This window comes from Maniola jurtina, chromosome 16, assembly GCF_905333055.1.
Source record: "Maniola jurtina chromosome 16, ilManJurt1.1, whole genome shotgun sequence".
Lineage (NCBI taxonomy): Eukaryota > Metazoa > Arthropoda > Insecta > Lepidoptera > Nymphalidae > Maniola > Maniola jurtina.
In genome coordinates this window covers 1766972-1780221 of record NC_060044.1, presented here as the reverse complement: position 1 = coordinate 1780221, position 13250 = coordinate 1766972, and the positions used below count along the sequence as shown (strand labels likewise).

At 41.3% G+C, this 13250-nt stretch overlaps 1 protein-coding gene across 4 annotated transcripts in view; it reads left to right on the top strand.

The window, feature by feature from the left end:
- Nucleotides 1-117: 117 nt before the first annotated feature.
- LOC123873355 (pecanex-like protein 1) overlaps nucleotides 118-13250 on the top strand; it is a 35479-nt gene continuing 22346 nt past the window's right edge. For 2 of the 4 annotated variants that reach the window (XM_045918179.1, XM_045918177.1), the window contains exons 1-11: nucleotides 118-617; nucleotides 3025-3191; nucleotides 3594-3691; nucleotides 4412-8922; nucleotides 9382-9546; nucleotides 9660-9804; nucleotides 10226-10392; nucleotides 10749-10905; nucleotides 11570-11695; nucleotides 12199-12315; nucleotides 12819-12971. In XM_045918179.1, coding sequence (XP_045774135.1) covers nucleotides 465-617; nucleotides 3025-3191; nucleotides 3594-3691; nucleotides 4412-8922; nucleotides 9382-9546; nucleotides 9660-9804; nucleotides 10226-10392; nucleotides 10749-10905; nucleotides 11570-11695; nucleotides 12199-12315; nucleotides 12819-12971 — 5959 coding nt within the window. In that variant the 5' untranslated portion in view covers nucleotides 118-464. Of the gene's footprint in view, nucleotides 618-3024; nucleotides 3192-3575; nucleotides 3692-4411; nucleotides 8923-9381; nucleotides 9547-9659; nucleotides 9805-10225; nucleotides 10393-10748; nucleotides 10906-11569; nucleotides 11696-12198; nucleotides 12316-12818; nucleotides 12972-13250 lie in introns of all 4 variants that reach the window. The other 2 variants (XM_045918178.1, XM_045918176.1) reach the window with 1 other exon arrangement.

Below are 13250 nucleotides of genomic sequence, written 5' to 3'. Positions count from 1 at the left end.
CAATATTATAGTGATTGATAGTGAGCTTCAAGTTTTACTATTAATTATACCGGTTTTTGTAAACTGTAGGCATCACTATTATTTTTATGTGATAATAGCAACACTGTCTATTAACTGTCAAAGTGAATTGAATGAAATGTCAAAAATGGAAAGTTGTTTCGACAATTTTTGCTAAATTATTTCGAAAACCCAATTTTAAAACAATAAATTATGCATAAAAACATCAATATATTGCTAACCCGTGGTAGTCTAACGTAAATATTTTATGTACCGTGCGTTATCACAACAATAGATGTCAATAAAGTCTGTTTTTGCGTGTACTATGTCATCCAAAATGGCAGGGAAGACGAAGAACTTGTGTTTGGACATTAGCTGATGTGAGATGCGAATAATAGTGAATAGTTACCATTGACAGTGTTGTGTGGGTGTGAGTTGAACGCGGAAATGCGGACATAGCGTGTACAATGGGTTCGCAGACTTTGGAGATACTACGCCAGGGTATTTGGGCATCTTTGACTGGTGGATGGTTCTACGACCCTCACCAGAACCTATTCTGCAACACAGTACACCTGTATATTTGGCTGTTCCTGCTATGTCTCCCGTTTTCTGTTTACCTGGTGAGTGGTGGTTGTAAACAGTTAGGTTAGGTGTAACTGAAACCAGGTCAGTGCTATAACAGTTTGTTGTTGTTGCTGCTGTACAAATACCTAGTTTGTGTGAGTAATAACTGACTAACTGAATCAATGACCTGTGTAACGTGGGTACATGACATTGCAATTACTCAGGAGTATGTAAACAATACACTGCAAAATGTGAAGATATTTTGTAATTATGTGTGTAAATATATAATGAAACTTTGGACTTATGAGGAAGTTTTATTAAGAATTCATTGTTTTGACAGCTTTAATAGAATAATTAAAGTTTTGTGTTTATCCAAATAAGCACCATTGTTACAAGGGATTTTCTTGATTACATTTCTCAGAAACATGTTATTGATATTATTACCCCAGTCCCAAAGTTATGACTAATTGATACATCCATACTAATATTATTAATTCGAAAGTGTGTCTGTCTGTTCATGATGCATCTCCTTAACCAATTTTGATTTGGCACAAAGATAGCTTATATTCCGAAGAAAGAAAAGATATGTTTTATCAATCACAGAGTTCCCATAGAATTTTTAAAAAGCCAAATCCTTATAGATGGAAGTCACCAGTATCATCATTCTAGTCTAAATATATTATACATATTATTATATATATAGTATATTGAAAAAAAAAATGACTGACTAACTTATCTATCAATGCACAGCTCAAACTACTCAGCGGATACTACTAGAACTAGACTGATCTGGCTGAAGTTTGGCATGGAGATAGCTATTATGATATTGACGGCTACAAAAAAAAAGGATTTTGGAAAATTCAACCCATAAGAGGGTTAAATAGGGGTGTGAAATTTGTGTAGTCACAGTATTAAATACACACAGATAGATAGACATATTATGTCTATCTATCTAACAACTCTTTCTGTCTTAACCAGTCTGACCAAAATTTTACACTAAGATAGCCTGTAACTTGAAGTAACAGAATAACATCTTGAGAAATCAAAAGATTTCCATAGAATTTTCAAAACAATTCCACATGTAGAGTGTACAGGATAAAGCTAATAATTACTATCTTTCAATGACCAAGATATGGCCACTTCTGTGTAATAAGTAGGCACTATAAGGTCATAATCACTGAAACAATAGATAACTTAATGGGGCCTGTTACACTATCAATATTATCACACAACATGTGATATCACAATACACTATCGAGGAAATATTGATGCTATTGACAGTATTGCAATATATCTGGTGTCCTTGAAATCCTGCAATACCAGAATTGTGATGATAATTGACTGCAGCATCAAACTGATGCTGTATAGTGATGTGTGGTGTTGCACCTTGTATTGGACTGTACTGATAACACTTTTGATGGTTGTATAAATGTTTTAATAATAAAATCGTAATAAACTGTATAACACTATAAGCGCTGGTAATTTGGAGGCGGTCGCACCGCGAATGCCATCGTGCCGCGCGCCGGCGCCGCACCGCGAGACCCCCGCTCCCGCAGCCAGCCGCCGCGCACGCCTTGTTCAGTGCTATAGCACTAGACAGATGCAGTGATCCGATCAGCCAGCATAGATGTTAGGGTGTACGCTAAAACACGCACAGTTGCACACATTGGGTGTCAGCTAATATTCGCATTGGTGCACTGAGCGGGTGTCCACTCTGGACGTCTGATGCGGGCCCCAGACCCATGGCTGGTGATCGCTTCGTGCGCCCGCCTCTGCAGCGCCGCTAGTATAATTTTGGCTTCAAGCGTGTACATTTATGTTGAGTAGACGGTCTTAACGCTGGACCGCATTACAGCGGCGCTGCGCAGCGCTGCACAGCGCGGCATAGAGCGTCAGAATATTATTTCAATCATTTGAAAGCGCGTTAAAGAATATTTTGATTAGCGCAACGGCGCTTTAATGTGGTCCAGCCTTAGATGGATTATTTGCTAATTTATTATTTGGGAAAAAATCTGGCGCGTAACCCGCAGTACGTATCGCCAGCATCCGACTGTTTTAGTGAAACTGTCGGCTAGCGGGCGGCATCCACTTGCGCCCGCGCCGTGTATCAAATCAGCCTATCCGTTTGAGCATAACAATGCCACAGGCAGATATACAGACACTCAGACACGTCGAACTTATAACACCCCTATATTTTCAATGGGGGTTCAAACTTCAGACACTGGCCATCAAGTTATAAGCAAAGGCGACAACTTGCTTCAAAAGTTGTTGTATGGAGTGGCCAGTGTTGTTCTATTTCACGATGACCGTTTCGGCTATGTTTGTGTGAGTGCACACATAACATTGTTATAGTGTGCGTGGCACTCAGTCAGGACCGCCATGCAGTTAACATTACGGACGCAAATTTTGTCTAAAATGTATTTAATAAATAAAATTAATTAAACTACATTTCCTTGTCCACAGTACTTTCCGCCGGCAAGCCTTGGCTGGTTGATCTACTGTGCTCTGGTGGCCGTTCTCTTCACCGCCCTTAAGCTGATCAACCACGGTCTGCATCACATGTACGACACTAACGAGCTCATTGTGGTGCAGTCGACAGACGAAACCGGGAATTCTAATGAAAACACCGCGTAAGTGTTAATTCACTTTCTGCTTTTTTAATGAGATTTGTTCATTAATTTATAAGAATTTTATTATTTCATAGTATAGTTCACACCACAGATACCTACCACTATACACTAGACTACTGACCGTCTGTCTGTCAGCAGGCTATATCTAATAAACTGTATTAGGTAGATACTTAGGGAATTGAAATTTTCACAAAGTGTGTATTTTTATTGCTGCTATAACAGCAAATGATAAAAAAACCAAGATGGCGAATTTCAAAATAGCCTATAATTATGCAAATTAAAAAGTTCATAGTGTCATATGCTGTCTACCGTTTTTAAAGATATTTTTTGTTGTATTTATTTGGCATGCATGTTGAGTAGTAGTTGAGATTGACTAGTGTTCAGTCTGTTGTCGTGCCGCAGGGCGGACGCGGGGCTGGAGCTGCAGACGCTGGCGCCGCACAGCGACAACGACTCCGTCAACTCCTTCGAGTACCACAAGCCCGACAACAGCACCATAGGTAACGAGAGATCCTAGGCTATGTACAGATGACAGGAGTTAGCGCGCGGCAGCAAAACACGCGCTTACAATTTTACGAATTTTAGTCCTAAGTAATTAGCTGTATATCTCAACGGGCGATGTAAAGAGCTATGCTTGGAATTTCTCTGCGTCAAATCAGAAATGAGGAGATCTGTATAAGAACCAGAGTAACCAACATAGCTCATCGGGGCGTTGCGAAGCTGAAGTGGCAATGGGCAGGGCATAGTTCGAAAAATCGATAGATGTTGGGATCCCAAGGTGTTAGAACGGGGACTTCGCAGCAGAAAGCGCAGCGTTGGAAGATCCTGCCCACTAGATGGACAGACGACATCAAGGGAATCGCAGGGAGCCGCTGGATTCGGGCCGTGCAAGACCGTAGCATGTGGAAGCTCCTACAAGAGATCTATGTCCAGCAGTGGATGTCTATTGGTTGATAATGATGTTGAACTAGCTATAAATGTTCACATGCTAACCGCTGCGCCACGCCTCGGACTCTAGTCAACGCGCCTCAACGCGCACTTTGAGATCGTAGGTTTGCCTTATTGCCGTTCAGAACGCGCGCTTTTGACTGTGACAGTGTTTTTGCAATTGTGGTAATTTTGAAAGCCCAATAATAGACGAGAGATCAGCTTAAATAAAACAATATTTTAACCGCCAACTTAATTAATATGTGAAACTTTGCTTTCATGTTTTCTTACAGATTTAAAAGTGGACGTTCATCGTAAGAATAGTTCAGAGTCAAGTGTGGAAGACAGTGCGATGTCAGCAAAACAGCCGGAACCTGTGGCTACGACCAAATCCGATCTATGCGTAGTTCAAACTACAGAGGTCGCTTCAGGTCCATCGAAAGCCCGTCCAACGAGAAACCGGTCGAAGTCCGGCCACAGGAGGGAACACAGGGTTAAAGTCTGCCGAGGGCACGGACGAATCGACGAACTGATCGTCGAAGAGCTGAGGAGTCCGAGAAGAGAGGCCAACGTGCCGTTACACGTGATCGCAGACGAAGGCTCCTTCGCGAAAGTTAGCAGACGATACCACGAGTGCCCACATCGACACGGTTCAAGCAACAGGGACTTCTTTAAAGAATGGCTTTACTTAGATGGCACAGTCGCGGTCGGGGAACCTTACCAGTCGAAATATGCGCGCCAACTTAGTTCCGACTCCAGAGATAATTCAGAACCGAGCGTGGGACCACCTTCGCCGAAGAAAAGGATAGCGCAACGACGAAGATACACGAACTACCATGACGAAAGTTGCACGAAATCCGCGATGGCCTTAGCGACGGCACAATCATCAAACATGAGGAGGAATTCCAATTCAACAATGTCCACTATACAGTTGCCATTACTAAACTCTACAGCCCAACTAGTCTCTCACATGAGAAGGCATTCTAACAATGCAGATACTGGTTTCTTTGCCAGCGTAGAGTTAGGTGAATATATGATGGTGAAAGCTGAAGCTCCAGCGGGCGATGCCGAGAAGAATAAAGGCAAAAGCCCCGGCGTGAGGCGAATTAAAAGTGCGGCGTTAGAAATAGGGTGCCCTCCACCGAGTGTTTCAAATCTGTCGCCCCATCCCAACAGTGCAGAGACGATAGGCGGCCAAGTGCTTAAAAATCCTAAAAGTGCTGTTATTCCACCACCTAGTAAATGCTTAACGCGCGGACCCCATTTGAATCTGTACCCGAAAACCGAATCTGGGGAAGGCTGCAGTTATCCTTACCTCACATATGGTTCAGAAATTGTTTATCCCATTGCTGAAATATCGGATGAAATGCAAACATCTCAAAAGGAGACTGATTTGGATTCCAGTGGAGATAGTTACAGCGAATATGAGGATGAGAAACAGTTTCGCGGCTTCGACTGGGAAGCTGAACAGTCTCCGGCTATGCGTTCCAGTGATTCTGATTACGAAAACAATGGCTCTAGGTCACCTTTATTAGACAAAGTGAACGATGTTAGAGTAGTACGATCGAAAAACCAAATCGATTGTAATAAAAAACAATGCTGCGATAGGCATCAAAACACTAAACACTATGCAGAGTGTCCTAACGAAAAATCAAAGCCGGTCAGGTTAAAAAAGCTTATAAAAAACGAAGCACGGCTCGATAGACTGACGAGCACGTGCGACTGTAAATATAACCCGAATAGCGAATATTATGATAAAGCGAGTGCTAGTTCAAAAGATTTTCTAATAGAGAAATCGAGTTTAGAATCGAATGAGAATGGAGGTGAAAAAGAACTTGAAAAAAAGCCTATAAAAAGGAAACTTTGGGACCACGACATATCCAACACGAGTAGCAGCAGTAGTGAGATGGAAAGACCGGAAGATGGCGGCAAGTGTGAAAAAAGTAATGCGCCTGAAACTGAGGAGTCACAACTAACATGTGACAGTAAAAGTGCAGATGAAAGAAGTGTATACAGTTTGGATTGGTTGTTCGAAGAGGCTGACTCTCAAGTGGTTTGCTGCACAGAAAGTTTAGGACCAGAAGAGGTCTTACGCCAGAAACTTGCTAACGCCTTGGGCGAATCATCATCCAATGTTCCAAAAAACTTAGGAGCCATACCAAAGCAAATAAAAAACCTCGCCCGCTCACGAGCTTCCTCCCAAAAGGAGAACAAAATGAGAGATTCTAGAAAAGAAAAAGATGAAAATCAAGCTGAAGAAAGAATATTGATGGATGCAGTGGAAGCTCAAGCTGCTTTGGTTCAAGGGTTAGAATGTCTATTCGCAGCCACCAACGCGAATACTGTAGTGATGCCGTCCACGAACAGGGAGGAGAGGCCGCGGAGCCACAGGCCGAGCATCAGAGGTGACAGGGACAGTTTGCACAAAACTCGAAAACGTTCCATAGAGGAAGTCGCACAAACATCGACAAACACATTACTTCCAACCTCGATGCCTTTATTAGCAGCTTTCTTGAACTCTAGAGTAGAATTTACGCCTTGTTGTGTACCGGACACCCCTCCGCCCGCGCAAGCTGGACATTCCACCGAAGACGGGCCACGCCTGAGGCCTTTGATGGATAGAAACCACAGAAATAGAGTTAGGAAAATCAAACGATCAACGCGCCAGCGAAACAATCCGGCACAACAGCAAAACAATGCAGATAAAAAGGAAAAACCATCCACTTCGGAAAATTCTAATACAAATAACGTTCATTTTGCGACATCCTTTGAAGATACGACTGACGGAGCGATACATTGCTTTATGGATGAATACGGCAACTGGATGTCCTATACTTTTGATAAAAACAGCTGTGGTCGAGCCCAAGCACAACCCATTCCGTTGCCAGAAAAAGAAGATGTTCCAAGAACTAGCAAAGTGAAAGTCATTGAAAATCCCGATAACTCGCACGAGACCGCTGGCGAAGGCAGCTGCGGTTCCCTAGAATCGGAGGCCCCGAATAGTGAAAGTATAACAAAGACAAAAAGGGGTGATAGTATAGACCAAAGTTCTTCCAACCAAGGGAGCAACAATCCATTACTGTCGAGTAACAACAACGTATCAGCCGTTGCTCCTATCGGTGCGAATAGTATCAATAAACGTTTTTACGTCTTCGATGGAGGAACTGGCTCGCACTCTGATCAGCCGAAATCGCCAGTCGCCATAGTGACTGATAGTTTTTTAGAGCAAATCGAGGCAGAACGACAGTCAAGGATGGGACTCCCAAGCATGCATATCAATTTCTTAATGAATCAACAACGAGCGCAGCACCAGGCTCAACAGCAAGCTGAAAGTACATCCATACACATGCCGAGCTTAATGCCTTCGATAGGTGAAGAGAGCTTGGAAATAAACATCAGGAGTAAATTGTCCAAACTGATGGACGACCTGGACAAATCGAATAAACCAAAATCGAAAAGCTATTACAAGTTCAAGCTTTCAAAGTGCCTAGAGGTTAAAGTTGCGATGGATAGATTAAAACTGATGGCTCTGTTCGACAGGAATTTAACATTTAAAGAGACGTTTGTTTCGATAATGCTAGCCATTTCGGTTGCGGTATTAGGTTCGATGGTGCTAAATTTAGGTTTCTACAGGGACATTTACGCGTTTTGGTTCTGTTTCATAATGGCTGGGAGCCAGTATTCATTGCTCAAGAGTGTTCAACCGGATTCGGCGTCACCAGTGCACGGATTTAATAAAATGGTTGTGTTTTCGCGACCGGTCTATTTTTGTTTATGTACCGCCATACTTTGCGTGGTGCATGGCCAACTACAGGAAATCACACCTCCAGAAGACTCAAGTATACGTACCAAAAGAAGTGTAGATGAAAGCAAACCCATGACGATATACGGTTTCGAATTAAACGAACGAGATTTTTTATATGTGATTCAAGAAATACTATCTAAGTTCCTATTATTTTTTCCTTTAGCATTCAGTTTGGGGCTGTTTCCCCAAGTGAATACGTTCCTGATGTACTTATTAGAGCAAATAGATATGCATGTTTTTGGGGGGAATGCCACTAGTAGTTTAAGTGCGGCAGTGTACTGTGTTGTTCGGTCATTGGCAGCCATCGGAGTTTTATACGGGTTCGCGTACAGTGGATTGGTGGAAGGGAAGAAGTCTCAACATCAAAAGCACAACATCCTCTTTTCCATATTCTGTGGACTGCTAGTACCGATAGCGTATCATTTAAGTCGAAGTGCGAGTGACTACACTCTGATTTGGAATTTAATAAAGAAGCATTTATTACCACCTGAGCTTTATGTCGTTCACACGCCTGAATGTACACCAGAATCTGAGAAAAACGATCCAACCACTCTGACTGAAGAAAAGAAGAACAATTCAGAGAGTAATATATCGAAACAGAATTCGATTGGAAGTTCCGCATCTAAGATAAATTTTAGTTCCGAAACAAACATTGCTAGGAATCAAAAAAGATCTCAAGCATCTAGTATAAATTCTTTAAAAATGGATCCCAGAGGTGATACGATGAATTCTACAACGTCTCTCAAAGCTGATCGTTCCGAAGCTCTAACGGAAGGTGAAGATAAGAGTCGGGATTCTAATACATTGAATTCTAACACAAATAAGCCTGATAATGAAAAACCTGATGAGGATATGGAGGACCCTTTGCCGAAGAAGTTGCAAGCGACAGTCAACGCGAGGCTGAAGAACGATGTAATAGTCTGCACATTTCTTGGTTTATTCGTGTTTGGACTTCATTGCACGACAGTCTTCACAACATTGAGGCCGCAACTTAATACGGTAATTAACCTCCTATTTTTATACAGTAGTAGAACTTGTATAGTACGCGACAGGTCTGGATGGTTGGAATCAGGGTATGAGGCTTGCTCCATAATGTTCTCAAAAGTTTGAGTAGTCTGCCAATTTGCACTTGGCTAGCGATGTAGATGAACTAAAATTTTCTCATTCTGAGAATCTCGACTGGTCGAGAATTTGACTTGGCTTGGCTTTTGAAGGCTGCAAAACAAATTCGTATAGTTCAGTTTAAAGTCTTATGTCTAAAAAAAATTCCAAAGAAAATAGTAAAAGTACCTATTTGTCTAAAAAGCGTACTTTCAAAAACAAGGCTTTTGGAGCACTTCTGGGTTTTGAATAGATATACCATACCTAACCCAGAAAAACCTAGAAAAGCTTCAAAAAGCTTGTTAATTGCTTCAGCGCCCTTAAGTGACTTGATTGAAATTACTTTTTCGATATCAGGTGCTATGGATAATAGCGGGTATCCTGGGATGGGTACTCCACTACGTGACGCCTCAGCTTCGCAAGCAGCAGCCCTGGCTCTGCCTCGCCGGGCCCGTGTTCAAGCAACACGAGCATGCGCAGTTTGAAGTCACTGAGCCGGCTAAACTTATGATTTTTGAGAAGGTAAGTTTAAAGATCTCACACATAAAATACAAGTATTCATCAATCTTTATTTTGGGTTATACCATGTATCCCAATTGACAATCTCCATATTTGAACATAACGCTAATTTCTAGATATTCGTGTACCTGTGTTTTCTGGAACGCAACGTGCTATACCCAGCCGTGGTCATCGCGGCCACGACGCAAGACGCGCCCGCCATTGCGGCCAAATATGGCGACGCGGTCGGCGCGCTCATCATCTGCGTGTGCGCTTTGAAGTGTGAGTATGATTCATAGGTTTGGTATACTTAGTATCTTTGTTCGCAAGAATTTACGCCCGTATTCACAAACATTACAAAAAAAAACACTCATTATTACAAGAAAAGCCAGCCACCAAGCAAATCTCTCAAACACATTCCAATCACGTTTCATTCCGGCATCCTCTGAAAATACAAACTTACGCGTTACAAAGCATAACTTATTGCAAAGTGCGTCGAGTGTGTTTTAGGGGATTTCTGTAGTGCTGCGGCGTATTGGTGCTGCATGGTTAGGTGAAGGGAGGTGCATAACGCATGGTGCATGTTGAACCATACATATTTGTCTGTTTCAATGGATTATAGCAAACTAAGTGTTCAGTTCCTTATATATCATAGACTTCCGCAAAGCTTGTTTTAATACAATGTTTCTTCAATTGTCACCAGGTCTTAGGAATGCATACTCGGAACCGGACAGCCAGTATCTGATACTAGTGTTCGCGGTTCTGTTGTTCCAACGAGATCTCAGCAGCCAGAAAGTGTCGGAGACTTTCCTTGTGGACTACTTCATCACTGCCATTATATTCAGCAAGGTTTATGAATTTCTGTTGAAGGTGAGTCTGCAATCCATGTTTTTGTTCTTTTGACGACCTCCCTGGAGCTGTGGTCTTATTAGTGGGAGATTCCGGGTTTGATTCCCGGCAAAGGGGTTTGGAATTTTATAATCTCTCGTCTGGTCTGGTAGGAGACTTCGGCCGTGGCTAGTTACCACCCTACCGGCAAAGATGTCCAGATTTATAATAAAAACCGTAGTCCATAAAACGATACAGGTTTATGTGAGTGATATATACATCTGTCTTGTTTTAACTGTCTTAAGTCTAAGCAAAGTCAGAGATATGTAGATCTCACCCTTTATCTGCCCCTTGAAATGCCCCTAATCATAATTTTTATATAATTAATTGTTTTTCAGATTCAATTCGTAGTAACGTACATAGCCCCGTGGCAGATCACGTGGGGCAGTGCGTTTCACGCGTTCGCACAACCCTTCTCTGTCCCACACTCGGCCATGCTCTTCTTACAAGCGGCCGTGTCTGCGCTCCTGTCTTCTCCCCTCACACCGGCGCTTGGTAAGTCATAAGTTAGTCTCATAATGTCATTCAAATGAGAGCTTTAAATCATAGCATGTAAATACATTTGACAATGACAAAAATACTTTTCGACAGAAATCGGCTCATTACTGATTTTGTAAGTGGACAGAATTTATTTTCATTGTCTACAGTATTAGCTTATATATTTGACAAGTGAATTAAAATAAAAAGGGCCCAGGAAACAGAAGAATTAAATTTATAACTCAATTTGAAGTAGTATCAAAACCCTCTCATCCTAGGTTTAATATTTTTCAAACATGAAACGAATCACACTTCACACTAATATTATAAAGGAGAAAGTTTGTATGTGTGTGTGTGTGTGTGTGTGTGTGTGTGTGTGTGTGTATGTTTGTTACTCCTTCACGCAAAAACTACTGGACGGATTGGGCTGAAATTTAGAATGGAGATAGATTATACCCTGGATTAGCACATAGGCTACGTTTTATCCCAGAAAATCAAAGAGTTCCCACGGGAACTTTAAAAAACCTACATACACGCGCACGAAGTCGCGGGCATCAGCTAGTAACTTATAATCGTCTTTCTGTTTAGTAATATAAGAACTATTGACAAACTGCATAGCAGATATAGTTTTTAAGGAATTTTTGTGAACTGTGGTAAATTAATTAAAAAAAAATTGTTATAGGCAGCGCCATATTCATGACGTCATACGTCCGTCCAGTCAAGTTTTGGGAGCGCGACTACAACACGAAACGGGTCGACCAGAGCAACACCAGGCTATCTTCGCAACTGGAAAGGAACTTGGGGGCAGGTTGGTTGTTCCAAAACTACTAACCTATAACTATACTCTTAACTTCTCCTCCTCATATATTTTTAATTGTTTGTTGCCTTTTGTCAAGATTAATTAAATCTTGAATTAGTCAGATTTAAATTTAAATTAAGGACTGTATAAATATAAATTGCACACTTGTAAAACTGCATGCCTGTTTTGGCATGCAAACATTTTTTGTTTGTGTTCCTTTGTTTGTGTTTACCGTTTTTGACTGAAAAGTCTTATCTCAAGCACAATTCATTCACCTGGCCTCTCTCGTAGTGCGATACAATTAGAGGGAATGGGTGATACGCACAAATAAAGTTGTTTCCGTCGTGGAAAGAGCACTATTCTAGGTTCCACATGCCAGGGAGTTATAGCTTCGATGAATTCGTCTCTTAATCTCCATACAAAAAAGGAGTGTTAAAAATTTTGCCGTATTGTCTGTATTTGTTTGTGGCTTCGTAGCTCTGAAACGTATATTTGAATGTTTTTTATTTTAGATGACAACAATCTGAACTCGATATTCTACGAGCATCTAACTCGTTCGCTGCAACACTATCTATGCGGAGACTTGATGCTGGGAAGGTGGGGGCAAGTGCAACAGGGGGACTGTTTTGGTGAGTTTTCGAATTTAGCTTATAAAAAAATTGTAGTTAAAAAGTTTTTATTTCTGTTTCGAATACCGAAGCACTAATGTTGTAGTAAAGTGGCTCTCAGCTCCGTGTGTTTGTATTTTGGTTCGCAAACATGCCGCAAAGGGTGTGTAGATGTATGCATGAATTGAATGAAGCTTTTAACAAAGGTGGTTTATACCCGTTTCACTAGGTCCCATAACCTAAATAATTTCGGAAATGAAATGTACATGTTTATATACATGAAATGTTTATGTTTATCTATATATTTCATACAAGCTCCCATAAAGCAAGCGTTTTGACGTTTGATAAAAAGTTGATTTCACTAGTAGGTGGTAGGTAGGACTATCCCTATTATCTAAAATGAACAAAAGTACGTAACAAAAAATTGTGGAAAACAAAATTTAGGAAGAAACTATATGTGTTAACATTTGAATAGGTAATTGGTGGCGTTTTGATTAATATACTTTATCTTGTTTATCTTGTAGTGTTAGCGTCGGACTATCTCAACTGTCTGGTGCATATTGTGGAGATGGGGAACGGGTTGGTGTCGTTCCAACTGCGAGGATTGGAGTTCCGGGGGACGTATTGCCAACAGAGGGAAGTGGAAGCCATATCCGAGGGCCCAGAGGAAAGTAGTGGTAAGGGCCATTTTATACTAATTGAGAACCATTGAAACATTCCGTCGTAATAGGAAGAGTTGAAATTTTCATAGGTGTGTTTCTTCTGCCGCTATAACAACAAATAATAAAAATTTCAAAATGGCCGGTATGACAATTTAAAAAGATTTAAAGGTGTTATTTCTTGTACGATGCTACGGAATCTTTTGTGTGCGAGTCCGACTCGCACTTGACTGGATCATAAAATTTGGCAGGTAGATAGGTCTTATAGCACAAGTAAAGGAAAAAAAATCGAAAACC